This window comes from Callithrix jacchus, chromosome 20 (assembly GCF_049354715.1).
Source record: "Callithrix jacchus isolate 240 chromosome 20, calJac240_pri, whole genome shotgun sequence".
NCBI classification, from domain to species: Eukaryota; Metazoa; Chordata; class Mammalia; order Primates; family Cebidae; genus Callithrix; species Callithrix jacchus.
In genome coordinates, this window is record NC_133521.1 from 46,462,309 (window position 1) to 46,481,462 (window position 19,154).

At 61.7% G+C, this 19,154-nt stretch overlaps 3 protein-coding genes across 21 annotated transcripts in view; 1 reads left to right on the forward strand and 2 right to left on the reverse strand.

Annotated features, from left to right (window-relative positions):
- Positions 1-2,503: 2,503 nt before the first annotated feature.
- CDT1 (chromatin licensing and DNA replication factor 1) lies at positions 2,504-6,971 on the forward strand. Of its 2 annotated transcripts, none has more exons than XM_008986372.5 (10): positions 2,504-2,770; positions 3,188-3,319; positions 3,405-3,544; positions 4,067-4,264; positions 4,352-4,497; positions 4,646-4,746; positions 5,144-5,332; positions 5,670-5,837; positions 5,912-6,113; positions 6,631-6,971. In XM_008986372.5, exons 1-10 carry the CDS (start codon positions 2,555-2,557, stop codon positions 6,792-6,794), a joined length of 1,656 nt encoding a protein of 551 aa, XP_008984620.3. In that variant the 5' UTR covers positions 2,504-2,554; the 3' UTR covers positions 6,795-6,971. The 2 variants fall into 2 exon arrangements, with proteins under 2 accessions (XP_008984620.3, XP_035138537.2); XM_035282646.3 differs by having other exon boundaries at positions 3,408-3,544.
- Positions 6,972-7,638: 667 nt separating this feature from the next.
- Positions 7,639-9,907, reverse strand: APRT (adenine phosphoribosyltransferase). Its single transcript, XM_035282647.3, has 5 exons — positions 9,793-9,907; positions 9,496-9,602; positions 8,528-8,661; positions 8,191-8,269; positions 7,639-7,982 (listed from the first exon to the last, which is right to left on the reverse strand). The coding sequence occupies exons 1-5, from the start codon at positions 9,870-9,872 to the stop codon at positions 7,840-7,842; spliced, it is 543 nt and encodes a 180-aa protein (XP_035138538.1). The 5' UTR covers positions 9,873-9,907; the 3' UTR covers positions 7,639-7,839.
- Positions 9,908-10,632: 725 nt separating this feature from the next.
- The window catches only part of GALNS (galactosamine (N-acetyl)-6-sulfatase), a 43,788-nt gene continuing 35,266 nt past the window's right edge, over positions 10,633-19,154 (reverse strand). For 6 of the 18 annotated variants that reach the window (XR_013530302.1, XR_013530298.1, XR_013530291.1 and 3 more), the window contains 2 exons: positions 15,700-15,817; positions 11,374-12,108 (listed from right to left, as the gene is read on the reverse strand). Coding sequence is in view for 7 of the 18 variants with exons in the window: in XM_078357982.1 (XP_078214108.1) it covers positions 12,022-12,108; positions 15,700-15,817 (205 nt within the window). In the remaining 11 variants the exon portion in view is untranslated. Of the gene's footprint in view, positions 11,295-11,373; positions 14,832-15,699; positions 15,818-19,154 lie in introns of those variants that run through there. The other 12 variants (XR_013530301.1, XR_013530299.1, XR_013530294.1 and 9 more) reach the window with 5 other exon arrangements.

Here is a 19,154-nt window from a genome sequence, read left to right on the forward strand (position 1 = left end):
GTTGGCCAGAATGGTGTCCATCCCGGCCTCCAAAAGGATGGGATTATAGCCGTGAGCCATGGCGCCTGGCCTTTTTTTTTTTTTTTTTTGAGATGGAGTCTCACTCTGTCTCCCAGGCTGGAGTGCAATGGCACGATCTCAGCTCATTACAACCTCTGCATCCCAGGTTCAACCAATTCTCCTGCCTCAGCTTCCCAAGTAGCTGGGATTACAGGCACCTGCCACCACGCCTGGCTAATTCTTGTATTTTTACTAGAGACGAGGTTTTGCCATGTTGGTCAGGCTGGTCTTGAACTCCTGAGCTCAGATGACCTATCTGCCTCCACCTCCCAAATTGTTGGGGTTTACAGGCATGAGCCACCGTGCCTGGCCTGCTCTTATCACATTTCTATCCATCTTATTCGAGGTACTTCAGAGTGTCAGGCACTTGCCATCCCTAACACTTCTCCATGCATGTCACTGAGTAGAGTTCAGTATTTGCTCATGATTTGGCTTTCAGCCTCATACCATGAAATACACAAATCTTAATATACTCTTGGATTTTGATAAATTCATACACCTATGTAACCCGTCATGATATAGACGATTTCTGTCACCCTAGAAAATTCCCTCATGCTCCTTCCAGGCCAATTCCTGCCCCAACCTGCAACCAGTTTTGACTGAAGAGATACATTATAGGCCACGTGTGGTGGATCACGCCTGTAGCTCCAGCTACTTGGGAGACCGAGGGAGGAGGACTGCTTTAGTCCAGGAGTTCAAGACCAGCCTGGGCAACATGACAAGACGCTGTCTCTACAAAAAACAAAGAATTAGGCACGCATGGTGGCTCACAGCTGTAGCCCCAGCTACTTGGGAGGCCGAGGCAGAAGGGTCCCTTGAGCCCAGGAATGGTGGCTGCAGTGAGTTATGATCCTGCACCGGAGGCCACTGCACTCCAGCCTGGGCGATAAAAAAACAACAACAAACAAACCATATTTTGCATGCTGGCCCAGAGCACAAGTGCTAAACAACACTTTTTAACAAAACAGAGCCTTAAAAACATGTGTCTCAGTTTTCTACACTTATTTCTTAACCCAATAAAAATCTGCTACCAGCTGCCTGCAAAACACAGGTCTAGACGCTGATCACCCAAATACAGATGGAAAACAAATGCCTTGCCTCGACCCCACTTTATGAGCCACCTCACTTCTGAGGTTTTTTTTGTTTCCTTTTTTTTTTTTTTTTTCAGACGGAGTCTTGCTCTGTTGCCCAGACTGGAGCGCAATGGCGCAATCTCGGCTCACTGCAACCTCTTTCTCCCTGGTTCGAGCAATTCTCCTGCCTCCGCCTCCCGAGTAGCTAGGATTACAGGTGTGCACCAGCACTCCCAGCTAATTTTTGTATTTTAGTAGAGATGGGGTTTCACCACGTAGGCCAGGCTTGTCTTGAACCCTTGACCTCGTGATCTGACCTGGCCTCCCAAAGTGCTGGGATTACAGGTGTTTTGTTTTTGAGATGGAGTCTCTGTTGCTCAGACTGCTGGATATGGAGTAGCTGGCATCACAGGCGCCTGCCACCACACCCAGCTGATTTTTGTATTCATCGTAGAGATGGGGTTTCGCCTTGTTGGCCAGGCTGATCTCGAACTCCTGACCTCGTGATCTACCTGCCTCGACCTCCCCAAGTGCTGGGATTACAGGCGTGAGCCACTGCGCAGGGCACTTCTGAGGCATTGTGCAAGCCGCAGTTGAATCACCAAACCGGCTCTGTTCCTTTACCAAAAAAAATAAATTAAAAATAAAAATAAAGGCACAATTCATGCTCTTTTACAGAAAACTTGGAAAATGGGGAAATAGAAGTCCTTCTCTCAGCCCTCGCCTCCTCCACCCGCGTCCCCTTCGCTCCCAGGCCTCCAGGGCCCGCGGCCCGCACCGCTTTGCCGGCGGCTTTCAGCGCCTCTGGAGCTCGGGCTCTGCAGACAACCCGCAGGCGAGGCCGTGTCCAGACGGACGCGCTTTAGGTGTCAGGATCTAAAGCTCTAAACTCTCAGCCATGTTAAAAGCAGTGTGTTTCCTTTTTTTCCTTCCATCTACTAGATTGACCGGGAAATAATTCACACAGCAAATCCACCCTCTAAACAGCGAGCCACGCAGCGCTTTGGGAGGCGGCAGTCCCAGGCGGGCGCGCCGCGAGGCAGGGAGTTCGAGACCCGCCCGGACCACGCAGACGCCGCCGCGAGACCAGTAACTTCTGAACAGGAGGGACCGCGCTGGGGAAGTGCTGGCCACGTGCGGGATTCGGAGGCCGCGCCAAAGTCCCACGCGCAACGTCACCCACCAGCTCGTCCCCCGCCGCACGTCGGCGCATGCGCGCAGCCAAGCCGGTTCCCGCGCCTACCAGCGCGCATGCGCGTCCCCTCCCGCTCCCCCTCCCCCCCATGCTCCGCCTCGTTGGTTCGGCCCGCGCCGGGGGGCGGGGCCGGGGCGCCCGCGGGAAATTTGGCGGGAACTGCGCCCGCCTCTTCCTCTCTTGTTTCTTCCTTGCCTTCCCCACTCTCGCCGCGCGCTCCGCCGCCATGGAGCAGCGCCGCGTCACCGACTTCTTCGCGCGCCGCCGCCCCGGGCCCCGAATCGCGCCGCCGAAGCCGGACTGCCGCACCCCCAGCCCCGCACCCCGCGCCCTGGACCCCGCCACCAGCGGCAGCCGCAAGCGCGCCCGCCCCTCCGCCGTCCCCGGACGCGACCAGGCCAGGCCGCCGGCGCGCAGGAGGCTGCGGCTGTCGGCGGACGCGGTGAGACTGAGGCCGGACGATTGGGGGCGGGGCTCGGGGAAACTGAGGCCGGGGGACTGGGGCGGAGAAACTGAGGCAGGAGGGGGAGGGGCGCGGGGCAAGTCCGGGCCAGGCTTCGGGGGGACCTGGCTGGCGCCTGAGATGGGGAGGAGTCACTGCGGGACTTGCGCCGGGACCCGATCACGCGGCTGGAAGTCCCACTTCTCCGCGGGGCTGGCGAGGGGCTCGTCCTGGAAACTGCCCAGGAGGCGGGACAGGCAGGGCTGTCTCTTCCGCGCAGACCTCGGCCGTCGGGCAGCCCTGACCCCCGCCCCCGCCGCGCCCATCCCGTTAACTCCGCGGCTGCTGGTCCTGCGGGGCCCTCTGCAGAGCCACCAGGAATCGTCATGGGTTCATCTTCGGGGTTCCTCCCACCAGGTTTCCAGTCCCAGTTCCCCAGGGAGCCCCAGGGAAGCTCCTGACTCCCCCGAGGCCCCTGGGTCCCCAGCCGGTCCATCTCTGTGCCAGAAGATAACGACATCCGCCCCGGCAGCAGGTCGGCCGGGCCAGGTGAGACGCGGGGCCTGGGGCAGAGGCCAGGGCTGAGCGCTGCGGAGCGGTGCCGGCTGACCGACCCTGTCCCCATATCCCTTAGAAGGACACCATCTCTGAGCTCCGATCGTGCCTGCAACGGGCCCGGCAGCTGGGGGCAAGGGTCCGGGCGCTGAAGGCCAGTGCCCATGAAGCTGGGGAGTCCCGCACCCCGGAGGCCGAGGGCCGCCCTGAGGAGCCATGGTGAGTGCTGGCAGGTGGCCAGGAGGCCCCCGGAAAGGCCAGGCTGCAGGGAGGGGTGGCTAGGCAGGCCTGGCAGAGGCCCAGATCTGCTCCTTCCAGGGAGGGAGGTGGTGGGGTCATCAGGGCATGGAGCCAGAGCCCTGAGGAAAAGGTCCTGGGTGCCGCTGGCCCTGTGCCCTCATTCCCTCCTGTGGGCGGCAGCTCCTGCCTCGGGGGCTCTGGTGGGTTTCATATGCTCCTGATGCATCTTGGGGTCTGCCTCTGCCCCTGAGAGCCGAGGAAACCGGGCCGGGAGAGGACAGAGGGCACCATGTGGAAATGGCAGAGCTGGGGTGTGCAGCCAGCCTTTCCCGTCACCAGTGCTACCCCCAATGGTGCCAGGGCTGGTGGGCATGCAAGGGCCGCAAAAGCCATCGTGTGTGGCAGGCCCCAGCAGAGGGTCTCCCTGGCAGAGGGGCCTGCTGTGGCGCCAGAGGGGTGGGGCCCCTGCTGCTTCTCACGAGGCTCCTCCCTCCCTGATAGTGGCGAGAAGGCGCCGGCCTACCAGCGCTTCCATGCCCTGGCCCAGCCCGGCCCACCGGGGCTGGTGCTGCCCTATAAGTACCAGGTGCTGGCGGAGATGTTCCGCAGCATGGACACCATCGTGGGCATGCTCCACAACCGCTCCGAGACGCCCACCTTCGCCAAGGTCCAGCGGGGCGTCCAGGACATGATACGCAGGTGCATGGCTTCGGGGTGGGCTTGGCTGCCCTGGAGTCGGGGTGGGCCCTGGGCTGCTGCCTCCTGACCCGGCCCCTCCTCTCGTAGGGGCTTTGAGGAGCGCAACCTCGGCCAGATCAAAACTGTGTACCCAGCCTCCTACCACTTCCGCCAGGAGCGCGGCGTCCCCACCTTCAAGGATGGCGTGAAGAGGTCGGATTACCAGCTCACCATCGAGCCACTGCTGGAGCAGGGTGAGTGCTGGCCGTGGGGGCCTCAGTTTCCCCCGTGACCGGCACACTTTTGAGGGTGGTGAGGCACTGGGCACCTCGCCCAGGACTGTGGTCATGGGTGGGTGGCTGGGCAGCCTGGCTGGGGCTCAGGCCTGGATTTACCCCACAGAGGGCAGTGGAGAAGCCCCCAAGCTCACGGCCTCGCGCCTCCTGCAGCGGCGACAGGTCTTCAGCCAGAAGCTGGTGGAGCTTGTCAGGCAGCACCACAGGGTGAGTGGCCCGGGTCCTGCAGTGGGAAGACGCTGCCAGCGCTGCCTAACCTAACCCTGCACTCAGTGTCCCCGCCACCCTCTCCCAGGGTAGGGCCGGGCTGGGTGTGCCCTGGGTGCCAGCACTGCCTCAGCCCCTAACCCTGCGCTCAGTGTCCCCACCACCCTCAGCCTCTCCTGGGATGGAGCCAGCCACAGGCACTGAGGAGGTCCTCAAGGCATTCAGTGAGTGCTGACCTTGGGAGGCCATGTGGTCTCCCTCCAGCTGAGCGCTGGGTAGAGAGGCTAAGTGACTTGCCCAAGGTGGCCCAGATGGGACGTGACCATAGGCAGACCCCCCCTCACGCACCTGCCCTGGTCTCAGAGGTGCGCAGGGTCACCTACCTACTCTTCCGTAGTCCTTCTTGGCTTCCCTGAACCCCCCCATGGTGGTGCCCGAGGACCAGCTGACGCGATGGCACCCACGCTTCAACGTGGATGAGGTGCCTGACATCGAGCCGGCCGTGCTGCCCCAGCCGCCCGCCATGGAGAAAGTCAGCACCGCGCAGGAGGTCCTGGCCCGGGCCTGCAGCCTGATGTCACCAAGGGTGAGGCTGTCAGGCTCCTCTTTTGGGTGGGTGGGCCAACCTGACCCCAGGTGTAAGAAGTGGTGCCTCATCTGGCTTCCTCCTCTGCTGGGGAGTCCAGAGAGTTGGCATTCGCTGTCTGTCCCCAGCTGCAGCCTCCAAGCCTGGCTCTGCCATTTGCCTTATGTGGGGAGTTGGCCCCTGGCAGGTGACGTAGCACACTGGGACCCTGCACTGACCAGCACAGACCACCCAGTGTGCTGGGCAAACCTAGGCCTTGATACTGGGGTTCCTGGGCAGGGAGCCAGGGGCACGGTGCCTTTTGTGACCTCTCCCCTCCAACCTGCTCCTCTGACAGATGGAGAAGGCCTTGCGTCAGCTGGCCCAGCGCTCTGCTGAGCCCAGAAGCCCCTGCTCCCCCAGCCCGGTGTCCCCCAAGCCAGCACTGCCGGCCACCCCACCAGCCACCCCACCTGCTGCCTCTCCCAGCGCCCTGAAGGGGGTGTCCCAGGACCTGCTGGAGCGGGTGAGTCGCCATTGATGGCGGGTAGGGGCCCGGTGACCTGCTGCCCACTGACCAGCTCCCTGTATCCGCTTCAGGTCCGAGCCAAGGAGGCACAGAAGCAGCTGGCGCAGATGATGCGGCGCCCGGAGCAGGAGCAGCGGCTGCAGCGCCTGGAGCGGCTGCCCGAGCTGGCCCGCGTGCTGCGCAGCGTCTTCGTGTCTGAGCGCAAGCCTGCGCTCAGCATGGAGGTTGCCTGCGCCAGGATGGTGGGCAGCTGTCGCACTGCCATGAACCCCGGTACGTGTAGGTTGGGGTGAGGGGCACCCCCACTTTTCTGACTAAGGTGTCTCACAGCTTTGTTCTGTTCAGATGTGCGGTAGGTGCTGGCCACCTGCACTAGTGTCAGGCACTCTGCCTCCCTGGGGGCCACCCCTAAGCCCCTGCATGCCTGCTGGTGTGTGTTGGGGTGCTGTTTCTCTCAGGGTCAGTCCGGAACTTCTGCCCAGGCCCTCCACACCTGCAGCCTCTGGGCAGCTTCCATGACTGCCTGCAGTCCTTGGGCAGAGGCGGTCCCAAAGCTGCAGGGCACTCCCTGCCTCAACATTCCGGGGTTGGCAGCCCCCATGCTTGGTGTCCCTTCACAGGGCCTCAATGGCAGGCCTGGGCCTCTGATTAGAACCACCTCTGCCCTCGGCCTGGTTGATGGGGCTGTGAGGGCAAATGGGCAGGCACAGAGGTTGGGTGGTTGGGCTGGTCTTACACGGCCCGTGGGGGACCCAGCACCCACCCACCTCAGTGCCCTCTCCACCCACAGGGGAGATGGAGAAGCACCTGCTGCTCCTTGCGGAGCTCCTGCCGGACTGGCTCAGCCTCCACCGCATCCGCACCGACACCTACGTCAAGCTGGACAAGGCCGTGGACCTGGCCAGCATCACTGCTCGCCTAGTCCGCCAGGCCCGGGCCGAGGAGGGGCTGTGAGCCCCGTGGCCACTGGACAGACACGGGCTTCAGGCTTGCTGGCCTGGGCCACCAGCATTGTCCTTTATGAGGAGGAGGCACTTTGCTCTTTCCCAAGTGCCCAGGGCTCCCCTAGCTGTGGGTGGCGGCCACTCATAGGGGTCATGTCATGTATCCACATTAAATGGGTTTCTGTGAGCGCCTCCGTCCTTGCTTCTGCTGGGGAAGAGAAGCCAGATCCCGGTACCTATAGGGGGGTGGTGATCAGGGCTCTGGGGGAGTGTGGTCGGCAGGAAGCCAAACCCTCTAAGCCTGGGACCTCCCACAGCAAAGGGTGGCTTTTGTCATTAGGAATTTTGAGAAGTGATCCTCAATCATCCAGCTGGGCCCCATGTCATCACAGGAGTCCTTAATGAGAGGGCCAGAACCAGCCAGCTTTGAAGATGCAGCCCTGCCCTGACACTGGCCACCTGGAGAAGCTGGGCAGGGTGAGTAGGACATCCCTAGAGCCTCAGGAAGGGACTGGCCTGCCCACACCTTGACCTCAGTCCTCCAGAACCCTAAGTTGTGCTGACAGCCAGCCACTAGGTGTGGAAGCTGATGGGCACCGCAGTGGCATCAGCCACCTCATGGCTTGTACCTGCAGCCCTGGCTTGCTCCCTGTGAGATGAGGCCCATGTGGCCTCCTGTAGTGCCTGGACGGGTCCAGCTCCTGAGGTGAGAACCACAAGAATGTCTCTGCCAGGCACCATGCCAAGCAGCATGTGCCCATCTGAGTGCAGCTGCAACCTGCTTCACACAGAAGGCCGGAGCCTGGCATCATCCTGGGGCTCCTGCCCCAGGCAACAGAACAACAGGAGCCGGCTCGTGTGGCAAAACTGTTTACTTGTGTTCTCCCTGTGTGTGTAACTGGGCCCAGGATGGTTGATCTTTGCCCCAGGAGAGGCGCTGAACCAGAGCTAAGGGATGTGTTCCCGTGGGCGGCCGGGGTCCCTGGTGACCCATAGCCCAAGGCTAAAGCATCCCTGGGCTCCAGCTGGAGAAGCTGGGCTGGGAGGCCCTGAGGTCATTCGTATTGCAGGAGGGAGAAGAAGGGGACAGGTGCCAGCTTCTCCCTGCCTTTGAGTGAGGTCAGCTCCACCAGGCTCACACACTCCAGGACCTCGGCCTGCAGGCGGCCCAGCAGCTCACAGGCAGCGTGCATGGTTCCTGGGGGTGGGACGGGGAGGTCCCCAGTTGGCCTGGGCTGCAGAGACCTGGTGCTCCAGGCCAGCCCTTAGGTGGGGGAGGGGAGGGCGCAGGGAGAGGAAGTTGCCGGCCTGGCCACCAGTAAGCTGCACCCCACGTGACATGCAGTGAGGTCCTGTCCCACTCCCACCAGACCCTGAGAGCCACAGCAGCCTCGGGAGATGCTCACCGCCAGTGGCCAGAAGGTCATCCACCACGACCACCCTCTGTCCTGGCTCCAGGGCGTCTTTCTGGATTTCCAGCTCAGCCTGGGTGGGAAGTGACATATGGTCCTCAGCCTCCCGCAGAAAACAGCTTTGTGTGCAGATCTCAGCAGCTGCCACCCTGGGCCCAGGCTCCAACCCCACCTTGCTGTTCCCTGGCTGTGTGAACCTACCCATGTCTCAACCTGAGCCCCAAGGCTACTGTCTAACTACAGGGGCTCCACCTGACACTCCTTCTGGACTGGGTGGAGAATGGGCAGTGGCCTGGCCCTGCCCTTCCCTGGGCCACCCCAGCCCTCTTACCTGTCCGTATTCCAGCGTATAGGAGGCCCACACAGTGGGGCCAGGCAGCTTCCCTCGCTTTCGGATGAGCACACAGCCCAGGCCAAGCTCCTGGGCCAGGGAGGGGCCAAACAGGAAGCCTCGGGAGTCTAGGCCTGTTAGGGTGAGAGCTGGGAGTGACTCGCCAGCCAGCGTGGGAGTCCCGGGGGCATCTGGCCTTGTTGCTCCAGGGGAAAGGCCAGGACGTGCCCCATTTAAGGAGTTACCCTAACCTACCCGGAGCTGCTTCGAGGTCAGAGTGCAGACCTGGGCCCAGCTTTTAAGGGGCCCCTTTTTAGCTGTCAGGTCCCAGGGAAGTCACCTCCCCTCTCTCTGAGCTCAGCAGCCCATCTGTAACTGGGCTGGTGGAAACCTGCCAGGCCTCAGCTCTGCCCCAGGGCTTCTGTCTAAAAGGGAGTCTCTTGAGGTGGCCTGAGCTATGATGCTCGGGGGTGCTCAGGAAGACAGTGCCTTGGCCTGGCAGGTGAGGAAGGGGCTCTCACGTCCCAGAAGAGACAAGAGCGACAGGTACACTCTGTTCTCCCTGGGCCACCTCTCGGGCTCTCCCGGAGGCCTCCAGGCCTCCCTTCCCTGGGTGGGCATCCAGTGATCTTCGCCTCAGAAGGCCCAACACGTGGCGGACGCTCAATGCCAGCTCGCAGAAAGAACAAGAGCCAGGACAGCCGGGCCCCGTGGATTCCACCCTGGCACCCCAGGGAGACCAACTGACCCTGCGACTCGATCACGCGTGTCCTGGGCTGGGGACCTGGAAGCTGTGGGCAGGGCGCCTACCTCACAACCCTTCGGGGGCGATCCCAAGCACGGTGCCCGTCCTGGCGCCCACTGAAGGACCCCAAAAGCCCTCCCCCAAGCAGACGTGCAGAGCCCACGTGCTGCCCTCGGTGCGCGCGGAGGCGGAGGCGCCCTGGACGCGGCCACGGGGCACTCGCCTGCGATGTAGTCGATGCGGCCCCCGTGGGTCGCCTTCAGGTGTCGTGCCAGGAGGCCGATGGCGGCGCGGAAGGAGGCGGGGTCCTTCAGGAGAGGCGAGATGTCCCTGGACCCAAGGACAGGTCTGGTGACGCCCGGGCCGACGGAGAGCAGCGGACCCGGGGGCGGAGGACGAGGGTTCCCGCCCCGCGCGCCCCACCCACCCCGCTAGTCCGGCAGTCCCGGGGCCGCGGACGACGCGCACCCATCCGCAGGCCCGTAGGTCGGGGCGCCACGAGGACGGCCTGCGGTCGCACCTGAACACCACGCCCGGGGTGGGGAAGTCGGGGAAGCTGCGGATCCGCCGCGCCACCAGCTGAAGCTCGGGGTCCGCCATGCCCGCGTGCTCCGCGCCAGCGCGGGAAGGAGTGCGCCTGCGCCTGCGCTGGGCCGGGCGGGGCTTGCGCGAGGGGCGGAGCCTCCACAGGGGCGGGGCTTGCGCGGGGAGGGGCGTCCCTCGCAGGAAGCACGTACCGTATTTCATGGAATTCTAGGCGCCATCGATTTTAAGACGCGCTTGCAATCCAAGCACCACTGAGCAGAACGTTCGAACTGGGCAGAGGTGCGAGTCTCTGTCTCGGGCGGCGCCTCTGACTGCAGCTAGGCGGCTGTGGGCCGGGGCCCTGGCAGCTCGAGATGGGCGTGAGGGGGCCTCGCCCAAGCCCTCGCCCCATGGGGATGCTGCGCGCGGAGCCTGGCGCGCGGGGTGGATGAGGCGTGAGGAAGGGGTCCAAGGAGCAGCGTGGCGGTGCAGGGCCGGGAAGGAGCAGCCAGGGCGGAAACGCCGGGCCTGGGCTGGACCGGCCCGGGGCGCTGGTCTCTCGCGGTTGGGCCCTGCGGTTGGAGGCGGCTCTTTCCCTCCTGGACCGGGGGGGAAAGGCCGGAAGGCGTGGCTAGGCCAGGGGACGCATCCGCGAGGGTAGAGGCCCTGTCCCCCTCTGTCCGCCTGCAGAGGCCAGGTGCCCTACCAGCCTTGGGATGGGGAGCTGTGAATCCCGCTGGCCGCCCGCCCGAGGAAGACCGCACCCAGGGGGTTGCGTGAGGCACAACTCCCCAGAATACAATTTCCTTTCAAAGAAAAATCGCCACAGCTGAAATGCCTTGTGCTCTAAGATTTTCTTCATTTTGCAACTTTTCATTTCTCAACTTTTACATTCAGCTTTGGCCCGGCAGTTACAGCACAGAGGGGGAAACCCACTCAATGGAAGGCAGTCCCAGGAGCCTTCGGAGGGGAGGCGGGAGACTGCTGTGGCTGCTGGGGCCCCCTTTCTAGGGCGGGTGGGTTCCCTTACTCTGGTGCTGAGGGGCGTGGCAGCAGTAGCTGCTTCGCAGTGTGCTGTCGTCAGGGCTGGCAAGGTCAGGGGCCTGGGCTCCAGACCCCTAAGGAAGGCGGAAAAGGAGGACCCTGACATCCTCACGTCCCCGTGGAAGTTGCCACATGAGGCAGCCCCACTGGGCCAAGTGTGTGAGCTGCACCTCAGCCTTCCACATCCAGCCCAGGAGGCCTTACCCCTCCTTGCTCATGATCCTGTCTCCAGATGGCCCAAAGGGGGCCTGGGAAGGTGTGGGGTGTGGGGGTTCCTGGAAGAGGGGACTGGGGAAGGTTCAACACAGAATTGGGCCTGTCGCCTTCAACCCTGGGCTGTTGGGCTGGCATGGGAGCCGTGGGTGATGCCCTCAGGCTGGGCATGCAGCGTTGGGTTTTGGAGAAGGCTGGGCCGGGAGGCGGCTGGAGATTGTGCATGATCCTTGGCAGCTGCTGGGAAGGTGCAAAAGGACAATAAATCTCAGAACCCGAAAATCACCAAGCCAAGAAAAAAGTCAAGCTGGAAACTAAGTCAGGCAAACCCGCCTCCACTTTATTTCTAAACAAGACAGCTACAGTGGTAAGAGACTTCATGCCTCCTCAATTAGTGCCCAAGGAAATTCCTGTGGACAAAGGACAGATGGGACTCGAAGTCACCCCTCTGGGGCTCCCAAGACAAATGCTTACCTGATTCCTTCCCCTGCCCCATAGTGTACGTAAAAATTTGGACTCACTAAGCCACACTCAACTGTGTATTCAGCGGAAGGCTGACCCAACTAATGTATGTCTTGTACATACTGACCTTCTATGTCTCCCTAACATGTATAAAGGCAAACTGTACCCAACCAGCTTCAGGCACATGTCGTCAGAACTTCCTGAGGATGTGTGGCAGGCACATGTTCTCAACCTTCGCAAAACAAACTTTCTAAGTCGACTGGGACCTGTCTCAGATATTTGGGTTCACAGAGGCATGAGATGGCAGGCTCCTGAGATCGGAGGAGGCCCGAGTACACCCCAGGGCCAGGTCCTGGGCAGGTGGAGCTGTGCAGTCCCCTGCTGGTTGCAGGTGCCATCCATCTGGCTTGGGGCAGGGCTGGGGAAGCACTGAGGCCAGAACTGTCCTCCCTCCAGGCATGTGCAGGCCCGGCCGGAGATCCCAGGCCTGGCCTGGGCCCACAAGCTAGTGGGACCAGACGCACTTCTTGGGAATGGATTCTGGAGGCGTCAGACACTTCCCTAACTTCTCACAGCCCGGGGGTGCCCAGTTCTGGGAAATGAAAATTGAGAAAAAGAACATGCAATTATTTCAAGCTCCTGTGGACTCAACAACAGCCCAGCATTTTTTTAAGAAAATTCTGTTTTGAGATAAGAGTGTCTGTCACTCAGGGTTGAGTAGTGGCGAAATCTTGGCTCACTGCAACCTGTCTTCTGGGTTCAAGCGATTCTCCTGCCTCAGCCTCCTGCGTAGCTGGGGTTACAGATGCCCACAAAGGTTCAGTAGAGATGGGGTTTCACCATGCTGGCCAAGCTGGTCTCGAACTCCTGACCTCAGGTGATCCACCCACCTTGGCCTCCCAAAGTGCTGGGATTACAGCCATGAGCCACTGCACCTGGCCATTTTTGGTTTTGTTTTTTTAAAATGGAGTCTCACTCTGTCACCAGGCTGGAATGCAGTGGTGCGATCTCAGCTCACCACAACCTCCGCCTCCCGGGTTCAAGCGATTCTCCTCCCTCAGCCTCCCGGGTACCTGGGATTACAGGTGTGTGCCACCACACCCAGCTATTTTTTTTTTTTTTTGTATTTTTAGTAGAGAAGGGGTTTCACCATGTTGGTCAGGCTGGTCTTGAACTCATGACCTTAAGATCCAACCGCCTCAGCTTCCCAAAGTGCTGGGATTACTGGTGTGACCCACCACGCCCGGACTATTTTTATATTTTTAGTAGAGACAAGGGTTCCCCATGTTGGCAAGGCTGGTCTCAAACTCCTGTCCTCAGGTGATTCACCTGCCTTGGCCTCCCAAAGTGCTGGGATTACAGGCGTGAGCCACTGCGCCCGGCCTCAAGCAGTTTTGATGTGTCCCCTGCCCAGGCCAACCCCCACGTCCATCCAGCTGGCCTGTGTGGGGACCACCTCGCTCCTGCTGCGCAGCTACACAGGTGCCTCTCCAGGAATCTTGGGAACTCAGGATATGGGGCCCTCCTGACTCGGCCTCTCAGCTCTGAAGAGAACTTAGCAGGGAGGTCCCAGGGGTGGGGGTTGCAACTGCCAAGTAGCTGAGGCCCTCAGTGTAGCCAGTGGCGTTAGAATGGGCAGGCAGTCCTCCCAGGAGGAGCCTCAAGAGCCTTTCCCAGGGAGGAGCTGGTCCTCGCTGAGCTGCTGGGCTGGGTTCAGAGCGGTGCTGGGCAGAGCCGACCCTTCCATTCCCTGGGTGTGTGTGTGGACCTCACAGCGTGGCCTTGCTTAGTGGGAGGCTCGCTTGGTGGGAGCACGCTTTTCCTGGCAACAGAAAGGGAGACTTATGCCCCTAAGAGGAGGCTTCCTGGCTGAAATGACTGCAGCTTGGTTCTGCACCCCCGTCCAGCACATCTGTGTGCCACATCAGATGCAGCGTGCCCCCGAGGGCACTTTCTCCGACAGACTGGATTCTGGGTGCTGCACAATCAGACACAGTGCTAAGGACACTCTCTGGCCCTGGGCAGCAGCGGGAAATGCCACGTCAGTGTCCCTGCCCCTCTGGCCAGCAGAGCAGGACTGGGTTTGGATGAGGAAGCTGCTCCCAAACCCCAAAAGTAGTAGCGGCAGCCGCAGGGTGTGTGTCAATCTGGAAGGGGTGTCTGCATTTCTCAAAGGCTGCTCAGCTGTCCCAGGAGCAGGGCCCAGGTGGCCGGAATCCTTCTCCTCTGCACCAGAGATGCCACTGAGAGGCTTGCCTGAGGCTGGCCTGGAGTTGGAGGACAGAGGGCAGGGAGGGGTAAGGAGGGCGAGTGGCCCCGGGCCCTGGGCTTCACACGCGTGAGTCTGAGCCTGCAACTCCCCATGGCTGTGCTCATGGTGGGGTCTCGGTCCCGCAGACCCCAGTGACTCAGCTCACCAGGTCTGAGTCGGCACCACGTTTCCCTGCAGACCGCAGAGGTGCAGCGATGGCGGCAGTTCCACCAATGCCCAGGAGATGGCAGCAGCAGCCGGGCCGTGTGCCGCAGGCCTCCCCTGCCCTGTGCCCATTGTCTCCGTGGCTGGTGTGGCCCGAGCCCGTGGAGCCACTGAAGCCGGGATTGGGAACAGGACCCAGCAGCACAGGCCGGGATTGGGCGTGGAGGGCAGAAGGCCAGGCCTCCTCCACGGCTAGTGGACCCAGGCTCCTGGGGCCTGAGACTCAGTGGTCCTGAGATAGGAACCTCCTGGCTCCACTGCTGAGTCCAGAGGTGGGGATGCCAGCTGCCCAGGTCCCTTTGAAGGAGGGGCCTTAAATGTCTTCCTATGGTGAAACTTGCCAGGCACCCGCTGCCCTGCTCAGTCCTGAATGACCCTGCAGGGTGGACTGTCCCTGGGCAAGGATGAGGCCATTTTCCCTCCATGGTCCTCACTGCTGGGAGGCACTCCCGATGCCTGGCGCTCTCCTCTACGTTCACCCGAGACCCGCACTGTGGCTCCCAACTGTTCAGAGCCTCCACCTCCCTTTCCACGGCATGGCGGGCACCTGGTGGCTCCCATGCTGTAGTCAGGTCTGGCCCTGGAACGGGGCATCAGCGGGGTCTCTTCCCCACGCAGCAGAAGCCCAGGCTGAACTGCCGAGGGGTTCCGTTCCCCATGTCCTTCAGTTTCCCTCGCAGGGTCCAGAGGCTGTGGGCAGCCACACCCAGCCCATCTGGAGCACCCAGGAGCGACAGCACAGACCTGTGTGCTGCGTCACTGTTGACTGGAAAGGGCTGCACGTGTCCCGTTTGAAGGAGCCGTCAGGCCGGTGTCTGTTGGGACCCTCCTTCGCTGAGCTGGGAAACGGGCCTTGGCAGCCACTGCACACCCAGGATGGCTGGGCCACCCACACCCCGCCCCATGGGGCCCCCAAGCAGGAGGCAGAAGAGCTGGTCCCAAGAGGCCCTGACGGCGGCGGCCCCCAGGGTTGGACAAGGAGATGTGGCTTGAACTGACTTCCGCTAAACGATGGAGGCATGTCTGTGCTCGTGTTTCCAGCCAAGGCTGGGGTGATGAGGCCCTTTCTCTCCTGCAGGTGAACATGGCCTGATCCTGTCAGGCCGTAGGGAGGGGCTGCTCTGGTGCCTGTGAGTGGCATCAGGTCTGATGCAAGATCCCTGAGGCGGGCCCAGCATGGGGGAGGCACAGTGGGAACCTGGCAGGTGGGCCCAGGGGCCGCCGCCACTCACAGAGCAGCACCTGCACCATTGGGAGCCCACTGGGCAGCGCTGTTCCTGCCTCCTGCGGTGCCTGCAGAGCCTGATGCTTGGGCACCGTCTAGGGACCCAGCAGGGAGAAGCTGCCCATGCCCATGTGGGAGTCCAGGACCAGGGGTCCTGGTCCCTCTTGTGCACCCTGCTGACTCTCAGTGACCACTTGCAGGGGGGCAGGAGAGGGGCCTGGGAGCTGCCCAGTCTCAGCTCAGCTGGGCAGACGCCCTGGGACCTGCAGTAGCCCTGGTGCAGTGTGGCACTGGTCCCAAGTCGCTTGGCTCCAGCACCCTGAATCCTGGACACTGAGACACCAGGGCCCTGGTCCTGGATGGAGGCCTGGAACTGCCCCCGCCTCCCCTCCGCCGCCCTGTGCTGGCCACGGTTCATCTGGGGCTCCGGGTGGGTGGCTGCAGCCTGGCACAGGGCAGCCGCCCACACACCAGCCACTTACCATGACTGCCCAGTTGCACACGTTGAGCTGGGGCTGTCCAGGGACCAAGGCCTCCTGGTGCTGCTGTACGACCTGGGCAATCCTGCTGAGGGCCTCCTGGTACTCGGTGCTGGCAAAGCTAGGGACAGAGAGCTCCAGTCACACAGCTGTGGCTGCAGGGGCACACCTGGGGCTGATGGCGAAGGATGGGGAGGATCTGGCCTGGAAAGGCTGAGGCTGCAGCGGTCTAATAGGCCGAGCACTGCAGTGGCACAGTCCCTGTGGACCCCCGGGCCTCACCAGGCCGAGCACTGAAGTGGCACAGTCCCTGTGGACCCCCGGGCCTCACCAGGACAGGCAGCAGGCACCTGAGCTGTCCTCTGCCCCCAGACTCATGGACAAGGTGGAAAATGAAGGCTCAGGAGGCCAAGCCCTGGCAGAGAGGCTGTGAGCATGGCTGTCCCGACCTGTCCCCACCAGGCGACCTGCCTGTGACCAGGACCTGGGGCGTGTGGGCTGGGGCCTGTGTGTGGGTCTCCCCAGCACTCAGTACTGCGTAAACACTTACAAACATGACACACACCTATTTCGTTACAAAAGCACCGTCACCCCATTGCCAAATGGGAAATGGAGGGAAACCGAATCTGCAGCTGTAAATTTCCGATGCACACGGAGCATTCGGCTTCCCTTCCTTTTCACGAAGAAATGATTCAACAGCTCCACGAGGCGCCGTGGGGGCCACGGGGCCACATTCTAGGTCCACGGTGCTCTGAGGGTAGCTGCAGAACTGACGTCTTTCCACCATTTCCAATCGCTTCAAGTATCGCCCACACCCATGTGAAGAGACACCTGCCACTGAGGTCTTCAGGGAGGTGTGGGAACAACTGCCTGTCACCGGCCAAGCCTGGCCAGGAGCCACACTTCTGCTGACGGGGATGTGGACCGGGGTGGCCATTCTGCAAGGTGGTGTGGGAGCTGCTGACAAGGCTAGAGATGGGGTTGCCAGGTGAGCCAGCTGTGCTCCCAACGCAGCACCCACCCAGGCCCAGCACCCCCTGGGAGGAGAGCTCGGACCCACCTGAGCCCAGTCCCTCTGCCCTGGACACTCACCAGGCTGTGAGAACTGGCTTTTTGCTCCAGAACCTTCCCTAAAAGTGAGGTTTCACACAGAAGCCGCATGCAACGGAGATGGGGGCCCGCCCCTCCACCCGGCCTCTCTCTGCTCCATCCACCCACTCCCTGTTACGCCTCAGGCCTCAGGCTGCATCAGAGGGTGACCTCCAGGAGAGCCAGGATCCTTCAGGGTTCCCTGCTTGGTGCGCCACGGAGCCGCCTGTCCTTGCCCCATCGGGGGCTTCACACCAAATCCCTGGGCTCAGCTCCCACCACCCCTGCTGCTAACGGCCTGGCTGCACGATCCATTTTTTTTTTTTTTATGACAGGGTTTCACCACGTTGGCCAGGCTGGTCTTGAACTCCTAACCTCAGGTGATCCGCCTGCCTCGGCCTCCCCAAGTGCTGAGATCAGAGGCGTGAGCCACCATGCCCAGCCACATTTTTAATCCCGGAGCGTCTCAGGTGTGTGTGTGTGTTTGCAGGATTCTGGGGCCAAACACTTGTTTGAGAACCGCTGAGGAATGCAGCTGTCCCACCTGCCCCTCTCTTGCCATCGAGTGTCCCTGGAGGCCCCGGCCCAGCTTGTTGCTTTAATCTTCTCGTTGACTTCTTTATTTTTTAGAGAAAGGACCTTGCTCTGTCACCCAGGCTCACTAGCCTCGACCTCCTGGGCTTAAGTGACCTTCCTCCCTCAGTCTCCTGAGTAGCTGGGACCGCAGATCGCCATGCCCCGCTCATTTTTATTTTCTGTTGCGATATAACACAGGTCTTGCTGTGTTGCCCAGGCTCGTGTCAAACTCCTGGGCTCAAGTGATCCTCCTACCTCGGCCTCCCAACGTTCTGGGGTCACAGGTGTGAGCAACCATGCCTGGCCCCATCTTCTTTTTTTTGGAGATGGAGTCTTGCTCTGTTGCCCAGGCTGGAATGCAGTGGGTTCAAGTGATTCTCCTGCCTCAGCCTACTGAGTAGCTGGGATTACAGGCACCCACCACCACGTCCAACGAGTTTTTGTATTTCTAGTAGAGACAGGGTTTCACCATGTTGGCCAGGCCAGCCTGAAACTCCTGGTGTTGCTGCAGCCTCCCAGTGCTGGGTGTAATTACAGGTGTGAGCCGCAGTGCCCGACCACCCATCTTCTTGTTTAGAGGCTCCCTGCAAAGCCACACGTGTCTGCGTCTGAGAAGCCGCCCAGGGTGAATGAGGCCGTGTCGTGGGGGTCTGACCTCGGGGATGGTCAGACCAACAGGCCTGGCCTCTGCCTCCTTGTGACCTCCACAGGGAAGCTGCGAATGCTGCCTGGGATTTGCTTGAAGATCGCACATTCTCCAGCTGTGAGGCCGGGCTGCACGGCTGTGGCGGACGGTGGGACTGTGTCTCTGCTCTGGCCTGGCTGGGGGCTCCAGCAAACACAGCAGGTAACACCCCTGTGGACCCTGCTGCGGACAGCAGTGATGCCCAGTGGATTCGGGTGGGCACTGCCATTCAGGCTTTCATCTTGGGTGGTCCATGGAGCAAGTGGCTGGGACTGTGATCTGCTCCCCGCAGTCCCCCTGGGACGGCACTTGCAGCCGAGGGATTGTGGGCTCCTCGGTGACTCCTGTAGGCACAGGGGGCTCACAGACTGCCCCTCCAGCTCCACAAGGCCCCCCATGGTTTGTGGTGATCACTGTCCCCCGGTGGGCCGGAGAGGTCCCGGCTCTGTCTCTGTGAGTGTCCTGGCACCCCCACAACAAATGACCAGGACAGGGGGCTTCAAACAAAACTGCAGACACCAGCCCCTCACTGCCCCGGAGGCCGGAGCATGAAACCAGGGGTCTCAGGGCCACGCCCTCTGGAGGAACTGGGGCTCCTTCCTGCCTCTTCCAGCCCCACGTGAGCCCAGGCTGGTGGCGTTCTGTCCGGTCCCCGCCTCGTTCCCCCGTGGCCTTAGCCTGTGTCTGTGTCTCCTCCCTCTGGTCTCAGGGCACTTGGCCTTGGACTCAAAGCCACCTGCTCCAGGACGACCAGTGCCCACCTGTGCCTTCATTACCAGGCAAAGACCCTACTTCCCATCAGGCCAAGCTGGAGGTGTGGGTGGCCTGCTCTGTCCACTCTGGGCTCCCTGCTGCCCCTCTGCAGTCACTGTCCCAGGCTTCTGAGCCAGATGCTTGTAGAAGGGGAGGTGCTGATGAGGAAGTGCCCAAGTGGTCTCTGAGGGCAGTGGGAGGGGCTCCGGCTCAGAAGCCTCAGAGCAGGCTCAGCCCCGTGGGAAGGAGGCTGCCCCGTCCAAGGGGTGTGCAGGAGCCTCAGGGACCTTGGCGGTGGCGCTGTTTTGCTCAAAACAGCAGGGGGCAGTCTGGGCAGGAAGCACTGCTGTGCTCA

Coding starts and splice junctions, on each gene's coding strand:
- APRT (XM_035282647.3), bottom strand. CDS start 9,872: ATGGCGGACCCCGAGCTTCAGCTGGTGGCGCGGCGGATCCGCAGCTTC. Junction 8,270..8,527: donor ATACGCTGGAATACGGACAG/GTAAGAGGGCTG, acceptor CTTCCCACCCAG/GCTGAGCTGGAAATCCAGAA. Junction 7,983..8,190: donor TGACCTTCTGGCCACTGGCG/GTGAGCATCTCC, acceptor TCCCACCCCCAG/GAACCATGCACGCTGCCTGT.
- CDT1 (XM_008986372.5), top strand. CDS start 2,555: ATGGAGCAGCGCCGCGTCACCGACTTCTTCGCGCGCCGCCGCCCCGGG. Junction 2,771..3,187: donor TGCGGCTGTCGGCGGACGCG/GTGAGACTGAGG, acceptor TCCTCCCACCAG/GTTTCCAGTCCCAGTTCCCC. Junction 6,114..6,630: donor TCGCACTGCCATGAACCCCG/GTACGTGTAGGT, acceptor CTCCACCCACAG/GGGAGATGGAGAAGCACCTG.